The sequence below is a fragment of the Amblyomma americanum genome, chromosome 4 (assembly GCF_052857255.1).
Source record: "Amblyomma americanum isolate KBUSLIRL-KWMA chromosome 4, ASM5285725v1, whole genome shotgun sequence".
Classification (NCBI taxonomy): Eukaryota; Metazoa; Arthropoda; class Arachnida; order Ixodida; family Ixodidae; genus Amblyomma; species Amblyomma americanum.
Genome location: NC_135500.1, coordinates 164,829,350 through 164,843,262, shown reverse-complemented (window position 1 = coordinate 164,843,262; position 13,913 = coordinate 164,829,350). Strand labels below are relative to the sequence as shown.

At 48.0% G+C, this 13,913-nt stretch overlaps 1 protein-coding gene across 1 annotated transcript in view; it reads right to left on the bottom strand.

The window, feature by feature from the left end:
* The window catches only part of LOC144129902 (acid-sensing ion channel 2-like), a 39,014-nt gene extending 25,312 nt beyond the window's left edge, over window positions 1-13,702 (bottom strand). Inside the window, exons 1-4 of the mRNA XM_077663961.1 lie at window positions 13,688-13,702; window positions 3,319-3,628; window positions 1,325-1,521; window positions 77-237 (exon numbers count right to left, since the gene is read on the bottom strand). Of these exons, the coding sequence (XP_077520087.1) occupies window positions 77-237; window positions 1,325-1,521; window positions 3,319-3,628; window positions 13,688-13,702 (683 nt within the window). The remainder of the gene's footprint in view (window positions 1-76; window positions 238-1,324; window positions 1,522-3,318; window positions 3,629-13,687) is intronic.
* Between the last annotated feature and the right edge of the window lie 211 nt (window positions 13,703-13,913).

The window sequence follows — 13,913 nt, the reverse complement described above, 5'->3', positions numbered from 1 at the left end:
GAGTAAAAAGCAACTCCCTCTGGCTCAAAGGACATGCAACAGTACTTCACAAATACCACACTGATCTCGTTCCCACCTGTCATCCAGGCAACTCTCTCCCTTCACGGTGCAGTTTAGGACCATCCTTTGCTTGGTGTGTCCCAGCGCGAGCAGCGTCTGGCTGTTGTTGCCTTTTCGGGCTGTGTTCAGAAAAGGGTACAACTCCTCCGTAGTGAAGTTGTGAACTGCGTTGATGTCCTGACAGGGTGTACAGGCAGATGATGCAGAAACGGAGTTGTGGCATATACAGTGCGAGACGAAGACCGTACAGTATGAAGCTGGACAAATAATGCGGCAGAAAATAAGCCGCGGACTTCCATCCTGCTGCGACCTTTTTTTTTTATTCTAGGCGCGCAACGTTTGCGAATGTTTTCTTTTTATTGTCACGCCAAGGCAGCATGAGCAAACGTAAGCGTTAAAACTCCGAAAACCAAGCTTTGCTGAGCCTTTGTTACATTCTTACACGCTTACTAGCTTATTCTGAGAAGTAAGAAGCAGGTTGGTATCATATTTCCGGCGTATCTACTTTATGTTGCTGGTACTGAGTTACACCGTTTTGTTTAGCTTTGCGTTCCTCTTAATTAGTTTACAGTGTAACAGCATTCCTTTCACTCGTTTCTGCGTACGTCGCAAATTATAGACAGCAAGCGAACGCCATGTAAAAACATGGAGGAAGAAAAGCTCGAGGAAGCGTCACGCAACGTCTAGCCATAAAATATAATAGGGAGGGGTTGGGGAGTCAGCCCAACGCCACAGACCATGGCGCGTTTAATTGGCCAGGGCCCGGTCTTGTCTATTTTTTTTTTTGGGGGGGGGGGGGCAGTTTTGGTGCAACCTAGAGAGAAAGAGTAAAGAGGGAACTGCGTCAAAACTTGGCTTGCAGAGGTCGGCGACGTTACCTAATGCTCCCTCCTGGTGTAAAAAGCTATTGCAACATGGACTTATATATCGGACTTAGTACGAACGGCTTTATAAGTGTTCCAGTTAGGTACCGTTACAGAGCCTTCTTAATACGACCCTAAATATGAAATTCGCCGATCGTAGAAAAAAAAAAGAAAGTCCTAACATTTTTGTTTCAGGCTTTTGGCCAATTGTGGTTCTGCAAGGTATGAGTCTTGTTTTATAGCTTTCATCTGCTGGTTGCAAAAAAAAAAATGCGAAAAATATGTCGCGATTAGTACTGAAGAGTGCCACCAACTTCAAAAGAAATATTGTACGGTGTATAGCGAAATTACAGCAGTTACTTGTGGCTACTTCCAGAAATATTCACCACGCGCCAACTTACCATAGGGCCTGTCTGGTCGCAGAGAATGCTCCTTACGGTGCCGTTTATCAGGTCGATCGTGTTAGGCGAGCACACGGCCGATGCTTTGAGCGGGTTCAGGTTGCAGAACGTGACGGCAGGCAGCTGGAGGCTGTTTCCCTCCGTCATCGATATGGACACAATGTCGCGGTACTCGAAGTGGTTCTGCAGCGTTTTTCCTGCAAAGCAGCACACCGACATAAATAACTTTTCGGATGTAAAACATACAAGGAATGAGTACTGCCGGAAACAGGAAAAATTAACTATGTGATGATGATTTGTACACCGCTTACTATGACAGAAGAAAGTGCATCACAATGATCACTCCTGCGAGCAAAAGCTGAAACTGCTCACCGTGGGAGGCCCTGCAGCACCTGCACTTACAAGACGAAAGTAAGCAAGCGAAAGCGACGGAACGATTGCTTTCACTTTTCTTGTGTCACCTTTCAGCTGGTGTCACGTCTGTCTTGTGTCACGTCTTTGCTGGCAGTGTACCGACAACCAGCGTCAAACTCAGATCACGGACTCCTCACTGTATCCCTGACCAATGATTGCGATGCACGTCTGGAGTGTGTCCGGTGAGAGTACCGCCCAATGTGAGCATTCCGTCTGCGGTCATGTCCGGCCAATGTGATCATGCATGCAGGTCCGGGCCCCGTGATGACTACATGGCGCGGGAATGGGCGCTTTCATAGAGAAAGGCGGATAGATGGGTGGGTCGCGGTGCGAAACCTATCCCTGTCATGGTCGTCGTCTGACCCCTCACCAGATTGTGTGCCCGCGGAGAACTGCGCCCTAGGGAGCGCAGTATCTTTACTTGATGCATGCGGAATTACAACACAAGGTCCGACATCTACAGATAGCGTACCTACTAGAGAAGTGGGCCGAGAACGAGACGTTTTAATGAAATAAAAGCAGCCAAGGAAAGAATCAAGAAAGAGGAAAAGGAAGAGAGAAGGAAAGAAGTTCATAACAAAAGAAGAAAGAAAGAGAGAAATAACAAAGGAAGGAAATAGGGAAAGAAAGAAATAAAGAAACAAACAAACAAAGAAAGCGAAGCCTGGGCACTGATGACAGAGAAATATGTTACGCAAAGTAAATAAAACGATGGCGTTGACTTCGACGGTTCACAATTCACAAAACGCCATTTCCTGCTTCATGAAGCGATTAAGAATTAAGACAAACGCCTTAGGAACTAGGGAAATACTGCAGCGAGAAAGTGAGGGAGGGCGGGAGGCGACTATAGGCTGTGGAGCGGAAGATAAGAAACGCCTCACAAAGCGGTGGTACACAGGACAAGCGCTGCTTCCAGGAATGACCTTGTTGGGGAGGAGATGGTTCGGAGGAAGCTGCAGGAACGGGCGGAAGAAGGGAGTTGGGGAGCTTATAGGATGAAGAAAACTGGCAGAACGGTTACCATTTTGTAACGCGAGATTCGGCGACGGCTGCTGAGGTATTTCATTTCGCGATGTTTGAGGAATTGAACTTGAAAACGACATGTATTGTCGTTATTTGACTATAAAACGCTTCATGTTTCAGTAACTAGCTCCCCATCGCACACTCCTGGTATCCAGAATACACCTCTCCGGTCTGCCTCTCCAGGCATGCGGCGCCGCGGCCGCTGATCCTCTCCTCAGGAGGCGTGTTTCTCAGCAGCCGCCGCAGGCGGAACATGCTACATTCTTCCACTCCCGCCATACAACCCCCCCCCCCCTCCCCTCCTTCCACGGTAACCATCCGGGTGGTTCCCATGGCAACTACCCTTCGTTTACTCTCCTCTTTCCATGATGAGCCTCCCCCTTCCGGAGTGTTTACGACTCTCCGGTCACGCCGACGAGAGCTTCACTAACTTTGTTTATTTAACACTTTAACAGCTGCCGCTGTAAAAATAAACGCCGCGTATAATGTATACATGTATAACGCAGAGTACGAGGACAAGCCCCCAGGGAGACCGCAGCGCCGGATCGTGCACAGACCGATGCTGATGACGGTGACGACGAAGAAGACGACGTAGACGGTGCAGAAGATCCAGAAGCGCCAGCGGTTCTCGATGACCACCAGGCGGTCGATGCCGGTCGTGGACTCGGCGAACAGCTCCTTGAGCTTCTCCAGGGGCTGTTTTTCCTGCGCCTTGAGCCGGCACAGCCGCGCGGCCAACCGGAACCGCAGGAGCAGCCGCCGGCGGCGCTGCTGGGCCGCCTGGATCTGGTTGCTGCGTGTTTTACCACCGTATACACCGTCAGTCCGTTGCTCTATTAATTTTCCATTACCGCCGATTTGTCTGTGCTACTACAGCTATATAAACTATAAAGGAGAGACAAGAAAAACAGGAAGGAACAAGCTCTCAATAGCTGTCCGAGGAAGCACGGTTCCTATTTACATCGTGACGAAGCCGGCCTAACTAAACTAAAAGAGACTGAAGGAAATAAAATTCTTCACCCATGGCTCACGATATTCTGTCTCCTATCATTGCCGGAATGTCACGCCTTTGACGCATTGAATGACAGCTGGTAGTAGTACCTAGGTTTATTGTGAAGGTTCAGTATGAGACGAACTGAGAATACAGAAGAGTGTTTTTCTTACTGGCTGCCGACGCTTCACATCTAGTATAGAGAGCCATAGATCGCTGTACTGACACATCAACGTCGCTACCCACCCGAACCGTTCTTTCGGAAAAATAGACTGACACTATAGCGCTGTCACTCCTTGCAACCAAAATCGATTGTACAGCGAAAAAGCTGGGATGCAGTTAAAAAGTATCTGCGAAAAAGCGCTTGCAGCGAAACGAGGTTCACAGCTCCCTTCTCGAGAACTCCTGAACACTTCCCGAGGAGGTCCCGACGCATCCTGTGACTATGGGGCCTCCTTCTATGAAATCTGTCTTTTAATGAATTATCGAAATAAGAAAATATTTATTTATCGATTGAATGTCAGACTTCGAATGAACACTTGAAGCAGCTTGATTAACATCAACTCATGTTTGCGGGAAGAGATGGAATATTTGGTAGTAATGTGCCCGAACAAGCTCTAGTATTCAGAAGTCAGTTCAACTAAGAAAAGCTCGCCGCGGTAGCCAAGTGGCTGTGGCGTTCGGCTGCTGCGCCGAAGACTAGAGGTCGAATCCCAACCAAGGCGACCCCGTTTCGATAGGGACGAAATGCGTGTGTTGCGCTACGCGTCTAAATATTAGCCCGAACGTTACCAGCTAGTGGGGACAAGCGCTTCTAGTTCCCTTGGCTGCCACCATGTAGCGCATGGATGTAGACATTAAAAAAAATAGCGTTTTGACATCATCAGTGATGTAAAAAAGAAAGACCGACTGGCTGCAGACCGAAAGTGATAGGCCGCCTGGCTTAGCGGCTCTGGTCGAGCGCTGTCCCGCAATACGGCTGATGGCCATCCACTACGGCGTCACTCATTTGCTGCTTTGAGACATTAAATCCGACATACCAACATGCCATACCATTAGTTAAAAGAGAGGTATTCTAATAAAAATAGAAATAAAGCGAAGGAAAACGAAGCTAAGGCCAGTGGACAACCTCAAGGATAAAAAATGACGTCTTCGCGCTCCTAAACATAATTTTTCACCCTTGTCAAGGTTAGTGGCCACCTTCGTTTCGCTACTCTCCGGTCTGCAACGGTCAGAGGGTGCAGTAGATCGGCGGCCTTACAGGTGCGTAAAGTGGCAGAGGACTATCAGCAATGTGAAAAAAAAAGGTGAGGAAATGGCATGAGGATTAATGTGTAGGATAGGACACGGAGCCCTTTCGGTTATTTCTCTTTTTAACTTTCCACGTAAAATTGTTTGCTTCGCTTTGGCGTGATAACTCAGTCAAGTTAACGTCAAGCTCGTGCACAAAGGCCCAAATTAAGGTTCGCTAGCTTATTGAAATACTATCCTTTCACTCGCGGCTCAATTAAGACGGTATGAAGAATGTAGCGAAATGTGACGGAATGTGTCCGTCCCTGTTTGCCTGCAGCACACTAACGTTCTGAAATACGAGAGCCCGGCAGTCTGGGCGATATTAACAGCGTTCGAGATATGGGACCTCCAACGCTTGGCGCCTTGGCATTTGATGTTTCGTAACAAACGCTATACACAAGGCAATGACCAGCTATCGCAACACCCCTGCCGGTTTCCCCCGTCTATCTGAGAATGCCAGAGTCGGACCAATGAGTGCAACTGTAACTTCATTTCAGTATGACGAGTAAAGTGGATTAATCATGCGCGGTTCACTCTTCTTGTTTACCATTGGTCGCAGCTAATCCCAAGTCCACTGGTATTTTTCCCTCATAGTTAAGTAAGTGAATATACAAACAAGGACGGGATATACTTTAGTACCTATATCTATCCTTTTTAGCAACAATTTACGTCCTCGCTCTTTCGTGTTCGCGGGAAAAGGTTAATTGAAGCTCACTGGGAGAGGCCATTGTCCTGCAGTGCGCGCATTTGAGCTAACGAAGATAATAATCATGCTTTCGCGTTTTATGTTTCGTACTTTTGTCCACATCACCTCTTAATGTTTCGACTACGTTGATCTACTGCTGGGGAAACTTTCATAAGCGGTCCGATGAACAGCGAACAAATAGCCCTGCAATAATAACTTAACTAAACGCTGCGAGAAAATAAGACTGTAAGGGCAGTGACTTTACCAAGTGGGGACACTCCTGTTACAGACAAAAGGGCAATATGTATCGTTCATAAGTTCTGCTCCCCGCTTTCTCACACAGCAAAATCATGGCCAAGGTATTCGCTGCTTGCAGTGAAAAACGGTGGCGTTGCAGAACTCGGAAAACATGCTCCCTCTTTCGATGCATAAGCAGTGAATGGGCGTCTGTAACAGAGAGAAAACACTGCTGTCTTCAGAGGAGGTTCGAATCTGACTTGCTTCTTCGTCATATATGCATGATGCCCTTGAGTGACGAAAACCACAAAGTTTAGAATTTCTTTCTTATTTGCATAGCAGTAGAATGATTGCTGTCGGCAGAGAACAGGGTGTAAATGTTGTCAGTTTTTCGTGCCTCTCAGAAATGAACTCTATGCAGTCGGGAAGATTTTCACCTGAGAATTTTCGCTTAAATACGGAACAAAAATGCGGCTCTCTCTATAGTATGTACGCCGTGTTTCAGCGACGTCGCTGTTTGCCTAAATGAGATTCCGCGAGGGCAGGCAGCTAATGTTGTCAGCAGCAAGTGCCGGCTAATTCTTTCAAATTTGATAATACCTGCTGGAGAAACGCACCCAACAAAAGTTGTTATCGTCCGACTTCTTTAGATGCTGTCAGCCAAGAAAAAATAAAAATTGCCATGCCTTCCCCACCCATGGCACAATGGGCGTAAATCAGTTGAGAGTAAGTAATGAGGAACTAGGCAATAAAAATAAAAATTTGGACAGCAAAAAAAATAGTGGGGTTTTAACGCAGTTAAACCGAGTAGACGTGGGAAAGCATGTATACAGCCTGGCTCATTGTTTTGCTTTCCTGGGTCGTCAGCACGTCTGGCGACGATATTAGACGCAGGTTAAGCTCTGATTGAGGTTAAGCTGATATGATCTGTTCGCGTCGCAGATGAAGGTTGACGAAGACGATGATGTCCAATGCACAGCCCGAGAGTGTGTTGCAGTTTAACACGATGCGTGATCAGTTGCGGCGACAGCATAGTGCTCTCGTGCAGTGGCCTGCGAAGCTGATCTGTTCCCGCCGCCGAGGGTTTGAAACCCAGTCGGGGCAATACTTGCCCATTTATTCATTTATTTAAGGTCAAGGCTTCAGCGACGAACCAGCTTCGGTCGTGAAGTAGAGCTTTCGCTCTAAAAAAATAATTGAAAAGGTGATCTACTATAGCTGTAGCTGCTGAGGGAGTGCCAGGCGTGAGAGCGTTTATAGAAGTCTTACTTACAATTGTAGTTTAGTTTTAGAAAAATAAAATACGTGTTCAACTTTATAAAAAGTAGCAAAAGTGAAATGCTGGAAAAAATTTTAAATATACAGACTTCGATTATTTGATCACACAATAGTTATGAGGTCGCGTATCGACCGACTGTGATATATTTCTGTTTACTGTCTGCAAACAGCTTTATATTTGGTCACTATGCGTAAACATGCAAACTGGATATATTCTCAGCTGTGGACACATCTGACTTTTCGTGTTGTGAACAGGTGGCTTTAAATCTACTGCCATGAGTGCGCTCACTTCAAGGTCCAACCCTGCTGGTCATAATAACGCCTTTTTACTTCATGCACAACAATTCCGGTTTGATTACCAATTGCTCTCGTTACAAATACACACGTAAAGTCTAAAATTTCACCTGTATAAATTGTTAAACCTGGAGCAGTCATCGACGGCAGACAAGCTCGGAATTTTGCGCGGAGACAGCAACACTAGGTGCATGCATGACAACAAGTAGCCCACGTGACTGTACGGAAAGCTGTGTGGAAGACGTATTTATTAAGGTCAAAGGTCGGGCGCGAGAAAAAGCGGCAGCCGTAGCCGCTCCGAACGCAGAATTGTTCTTGGGCATTGACCCCGAGTCGCCGTGAACGATTGAAAAACGACCAGTTTCGCTGACAGACAGTAATCGATGGTGTTTGGTCGGCGCACACCTTTGAGGCAAGAACTCCTTTCAGCAGCCTATTGGAGGCATTTCTTCACTTTCCCGTTGCATTGCTTTGCGGCTGCAGTTAAACGACCGCATCAATTTCGTCACCACTGAAGCCGCAACATCTTAAATGAGACGTTATTTCAAACTTTCCAACACTAGAAAAACTGCCTTATTTCACATTCTGAAATATAATGTGGGCACAAAGCGATGTACATTTGTGTCGATGCTGTCATTATTCTGACCCTCGCGTAAAGGCGGCATAGTCTATATATATTGGCGGCCGGGCGCTCTTGTTGGAAGGGACACACCAAAAAGTTAAACACGAAAACGGGAGTACGTGCCTAAAACTCTTATCTTGTTGAAGAATCTGCTGAGCTAAAGACAGTGAAGGTGGCCTTCGATGCAAGCATCTGGCCTGCAACTCCGTGGCGACTGATTGATTTATTGATTGTCAGGAAATTAACGGAAACGAGAGGAGAGTGAAAGAGAGAGAGAATGGAGATGAGAGACAGTCTACAAAAAAATCTCAAACTACCTTCGCTCCAATGGGCTGTCAGACTTTAGCCATAACCAAACAGTCATTTTCCCCACTGTGTAGCCTAAATGTTTCAGTGTCCATAGTTCAGCATCGTTCGTGCCTCACCTCTGCGACGCCCAGACTTCGTGGATACCCTTGCGGGGGCGAACTGCACCGCCGTAGAACCAATCCGCCTGCCCGCCGGGGTAAGCCATTCCTCTGCTGGGAAAGAAGTGTGGACCTCCGCTCGCGAGGTTCTCGCTCGGTTGTACGTGCACCCGAGGTCCAGAAACGGCTCCGAACGAAAGCGTTCGATAGACTTTGTCACGTTCCTGCGGCCTCGCCGAAGGCGTGGCCGCTGGCGCGATTGCGGCCAAATCAATAGGCACAGCGTGCACACTTACACGCTGCCGCGCATTTAGGTTTTGAACCGGCGGCCCGCTTACAGTCATTGATCTGACCCTGCGGTCGCGGACGAGGGAGGGCTAATGCGATTATGGATTCTGCGCTTATTCCTGCTGAGCCTCGGGGTAAAATCGCGTCGCGGGTTACGGAGGAACTGAGCATGCCGAGACCCATTTTAACGCAACTGGGGCCGGCCGGCATCCAAAGTGGTTCCGTGACTGCGCGGCACACAAAAGCGGTGCGCGTTTGCTACATGCATTTGACTCTTTTTCGTTCTGCGCAGCCTGCGACCAAGTGCGAGCGAGGCAACGCGTTGCACAGCAAAAGATGGCGCCACCGCCACCTGTTTCGGCGGTATTATTTCTGACGGTAACCCATAGTGCTACCAGGAACATTTTACTTCGTTACCAAATTCATTGTTTTTTTAAATTTATGTACACCCTTACGAGCTGAAGTACGCGAGCGTTTTCGATTAAAAAGTTTTACAGCTGCAAAAGAAAGTCTATACGCCAGTTTTTCTGAAAAGACGGCGTTCTTGTGAAAATTTTTCTGTGCACTCTAAAAAAAAGCCCGCAGTACCGCGGAGGCGCACGGATGGCGGCAGCCCGGCGCACTCTTAACGAATGCACATTTTACGTAATAATGCATAACAGGTAATAATACGGTTATTAACGGCCAACAAGCGCGGCATTTCGAGTGAAGAGAGTAGCACTATATACGTGTATATTGTGTTGCTCCCCCTCGCCCCTTCATGTAACGCCATTTGGTGCCGCTTCACGAAAGGACAGCGGTTCACATCGCGTGAGTCCGATATTTTCATGCATGTATGCGACTTCGTTCGCATTGTTTTCACCCTGCGATTTTCAGGGTTGAATGTAAACCTCGACAGGAAAAGAAGTCCAGGTAAATGAGCGGCTTGAAGAGAACGAAGTATGCAAATGAGGACTTTTGGTTGGAATCGTTTAGCTGGCACGGGAAAGGCACCTTTGAGATATATGGACGTGCAACCAGCGAGCTCCCCATGGCAGACTGAGCCCAAATGTCCGGGAAGATGTTCAGACCTCCAGTGGCGAAGATATCGCAAGAGCATGCGAGGACAATTGGTACCCGCAGCAAAGCTTCATGGCTGAGTTGCACCACGGTCTGGCAGGGCCAGAAGAACCCCAGGAACCGGCAGCACCTCATGAAAACGGCTGAAGTCTTTGAACCTGAGCCAGATCTGCCGACGTCGTGAGCGGATCACCTCCTGCGCCACCTTTACATGCGCAAGCACGCCTGCATGCACAAGACGAACCTCAAAAACCGGCTATTCAGGAGAACTGCCTACGCTCGGGTTCGGGCCCTACGCGACAGTGGGGCACAGAACTCCATATATGCAAGGCAGTTCTCCTAAGTAGCTGGTTCTAGAGGAATTCGCCTTGTGCGTGACCTGCATAGACACTCAAGAACACGAATAGCAAATGTACCCTATTGACACTGGCAAAGAGATATCTACTGCCATGGCGCCAGCCATTCAAGCTCAGTGGATGGCAACTCTGGAAGCGGGTCCGTAAAATAGTTTCGAAAACTACCCTTTTTGTTCGTGCACGTCTCGTGTGCGCAGGTTATGATATGAACAGAAAGGACCGCCGAAACGTTCGCCGAGAGAAGGATGATGGGAAAGAGTTCTATTCCTTGGATGGCAGACAGCAGGCATCGCGGCACACATCGACGTGCTCTTAAAGGCAGCAGCGCACGAGCGCAACGGGCCACAGGTGGTATGCCGGGCGCTCAGCAGTGAAGGGGATAATTTGTGCTTGAGTGGCCCCCTGCTCTACCATTCTTGGCTGCGAACTGATACGAGAAAGACTTGCAAAATCTCGCAACGGAACTAACCTTGGTTTACATACCAACTGAAGAAATGACTTCCGCATCTCAACTTCCATGATTGTTCAGGAATATAAGAAGGGCCATGAGAATTTCCTCATACTATTCCAGCATGTGGTGCACTTGTGATTAAAAATACATTTAACGAAAAAACATTTAAAAATACATTTAAGCGTAGCAGGGGGCGACAGAAAGTTAGGTGGGCGGATGAGATTAAGAAGTTTTCGACCATACTATGGGCGCAGCTGGCAAAGGACAGGGTTAATTGGAGAGACATGGGAGAGGCCTTTGCCCTGCAGTAGGCATAGTCAGGCTGACTGCACCGGAAATTCTGAGGCAAAAATTTAACACAAACAGGGCATGAAGTCACTCCAAAACACGCATCCTGCACAAAAAAATAAAAAAAATGAGGCGTGCAATGCTGGAACCGTGGAATGAAAGCTGCTTCTTTTAGTGACACACTGAGTCTGCGAAGAACAGTGCACATGGTTTCTGTCTTCAGTGTATGCGCCAAAAGATTTTAGTGCACACGGAACACATGTATACAGTCGAGCCCGTTATATATCGAACCTATATATTTCGAATTATTAGCTATATCGAACATACAAATTATCCCCTTGAAAATGTGTAAAAGTATAGGAAAGTCGCGCTGTATACAATATGTAAATATATATAGAAGTGAAATCTCGCAGGCCGTTCGATATATCGAACTGCGCACCGCGGCCCTGCCAGTATAAGGTTCTCCGATCAGCTCGCTTCGATCACTCTACTCGCAATGGGACGGTACGGCTGAGCGGCCGTGGACAACTGCTGGCAGCACTGTGAAACCGCGTGACGAAGGGAACGAGCGGTGTGCTTGAGCATGGCCGTCGGCCACGCCACGTTGCCATCATGCGGTGAGGCCAACCAAGCTAAGGCCTGGCAACAGCCCTCGCGTGGCGTGCTTCGCAGCTGTAGGTCATAATGAGCATTTATATTATTTATAGTGTCTGCAGCTGCTTCGACGAGAAGCTGGATGTACCCAGCTACGCCAATGTTGGCAACGCCTAGCGAGAAGTGCGCTGTCAGCACGCCGGCCGGCGGCTCGTCGCTGCAACAGGCGCGTCACTAGGGTGGTTGCAATGTATTCTTGCTTGCACGTTCCATATAAGCTTAACTACTGCTTTGTTCTACATATCGAGCTATTTCGCGATTCTCTTCGAATTCGACATGTTCGGTTTATACTATACATCAAGCAGCTAATCTCTGTAGGAACCACCAAAGACGCGCTGATCTTGTACTCAAAACTAGAGACAGCGCCAGGATATTCGAAGTGGGGTTGAGCGCAGAAAAGAAAGAAGAAAAGACTGAGGAGCAGGGGAGAGTCAGATTACGGATAGGCGTGGCACTGCTGCTCATAAATATGAAATTAAATGAAATGAACAAAATGCCGCAGCAACAGCTTCGCATACTCGTTAGGAAACGTTCCTTAAGTCGTGGTCTGAAAAAAGCACTCGGCTAATTTTTGCCGTGGCCCGGCAAAATTTTTGGCGTGGCTCCCGTCATCCCTTGGCTCCGTCACTATATATACCCCCCACCAACACTCCAACGCGTAAAAACATGCGTGACCGCGCCGGCATTGTCGCGATGCAAACAAACTTTTATTTGCGCTTCGTTGAGGAGCATGGGATGAAGCACAGATTTTTTTTTCTCGCACAACAGCTCCTCTCTAAGCTTTAAAGTCTTTTTTTTTTCGATAGCCTGAAAGACCGCGCTTGTGACATCACCAAACTGTTCTAACCAGTTGCATATCGCGAGCCCTCCACTGCGGGTCAGCACGACGCCTGCGGCCATTGGAAAAATTAGTTGATGCTTTCAGTTAGTCTAGAGCAAATGAATTCTGCTTTCCGGACATCTGTATCCACCTTTTATTGTGAACAAAACACCGCACCTTTCCACTATGACCGCATTAAGCGCATCGCCGATTCTGCATCCCGCTAGTGAGGCGACATCCTTCAGCGTGGGCTGCGCATGCGTATCTGAAAATAAAACAAAACAAAGAACACACGCGTGGCTTCCAGCTGGGAATAATAATAATAATATGGTTTTGGTTTATGGGGGATTTAACGTCCCAAAGCGACTCAGGCTATGAGGGACGCCGTAGTGAAGGGCTCCGGAAATTTCGACCACCTGGGGTTCTTTTACGTGCACTGACATCGCACAGCACACGGGCCTCTAGAATTTCGCCTCCATAATAATAATAATATGAATTGGTTTTTTGGGAAAGGAAATGACGCAGTATCTCTCATATATCGTTGGACACCTGAACCGCGCCGTAAGGGGTGGGATAAAGGTGGGAGTGAAAGAAGAGGTGCCGTAGTGGAGGGCTCCGGAATAATTTCGACCAACTGGGGATCTTCAACGTGCACTGACATCGCACAGCACACGGGCGCCTTAGCGTTTTGCCTCCATAAAAACGCAGTTGCCGCGTTCGGGTTCGAACCCGGGAACTCCGGATCAGTAGCCGAGCGCCTAACCACTGAGCCACCGCGGCGGGTACCGAAAACCTGAAATTCGATTACGAGAAAGCAGATAACACACGTCGTACTTTCCAGACGGTATTTTGGAGGCAAATATATCTCCTTTTAGATATCTTGAATACGTCTATGTAACCTAAATCATCGGCGTTATCCGATGCATCTTCCGGGATGCTACCTGGATTGTCGTGTTCGCTTGGACTTGAAGGAACGCGAAACTATCCTGGCTCGGCGCGTCTGAGGTGCGAGCTTGGCGTCCGATCAACGATGCAGTTGTGAAATACTTGTTTTCCAGTTAAGGAGGTGGAGGCACCCAATTTTTCCGCGCTCTGCTCCATGTTTGACAAACGTCTAATCTGTGCGGTGTGGCCGGGTTTGAAAACGATGAGAATCCGGCGCCATCATCGGTCTGGGTCCTTGGCTTCATTAGATCCGCTTACCTGTTTTTCATTCATGTAGTCATCAGGTTTATTCCGATTCACATCATCGTCATCAGAAGCCGGCCTACTACAGGACAAAGGTCTCTCCGATTAACCCGGTCCTTTGCCAGCTGCGACCACCTTACCCCCGCAAACTTCTTGATCTCATCCGCTCACCTAACTTTCTGCCGCACCCTGCTATGCTTGTCTTCTCTTGGAATCCACTCGATTACCCTTAAGGACCATC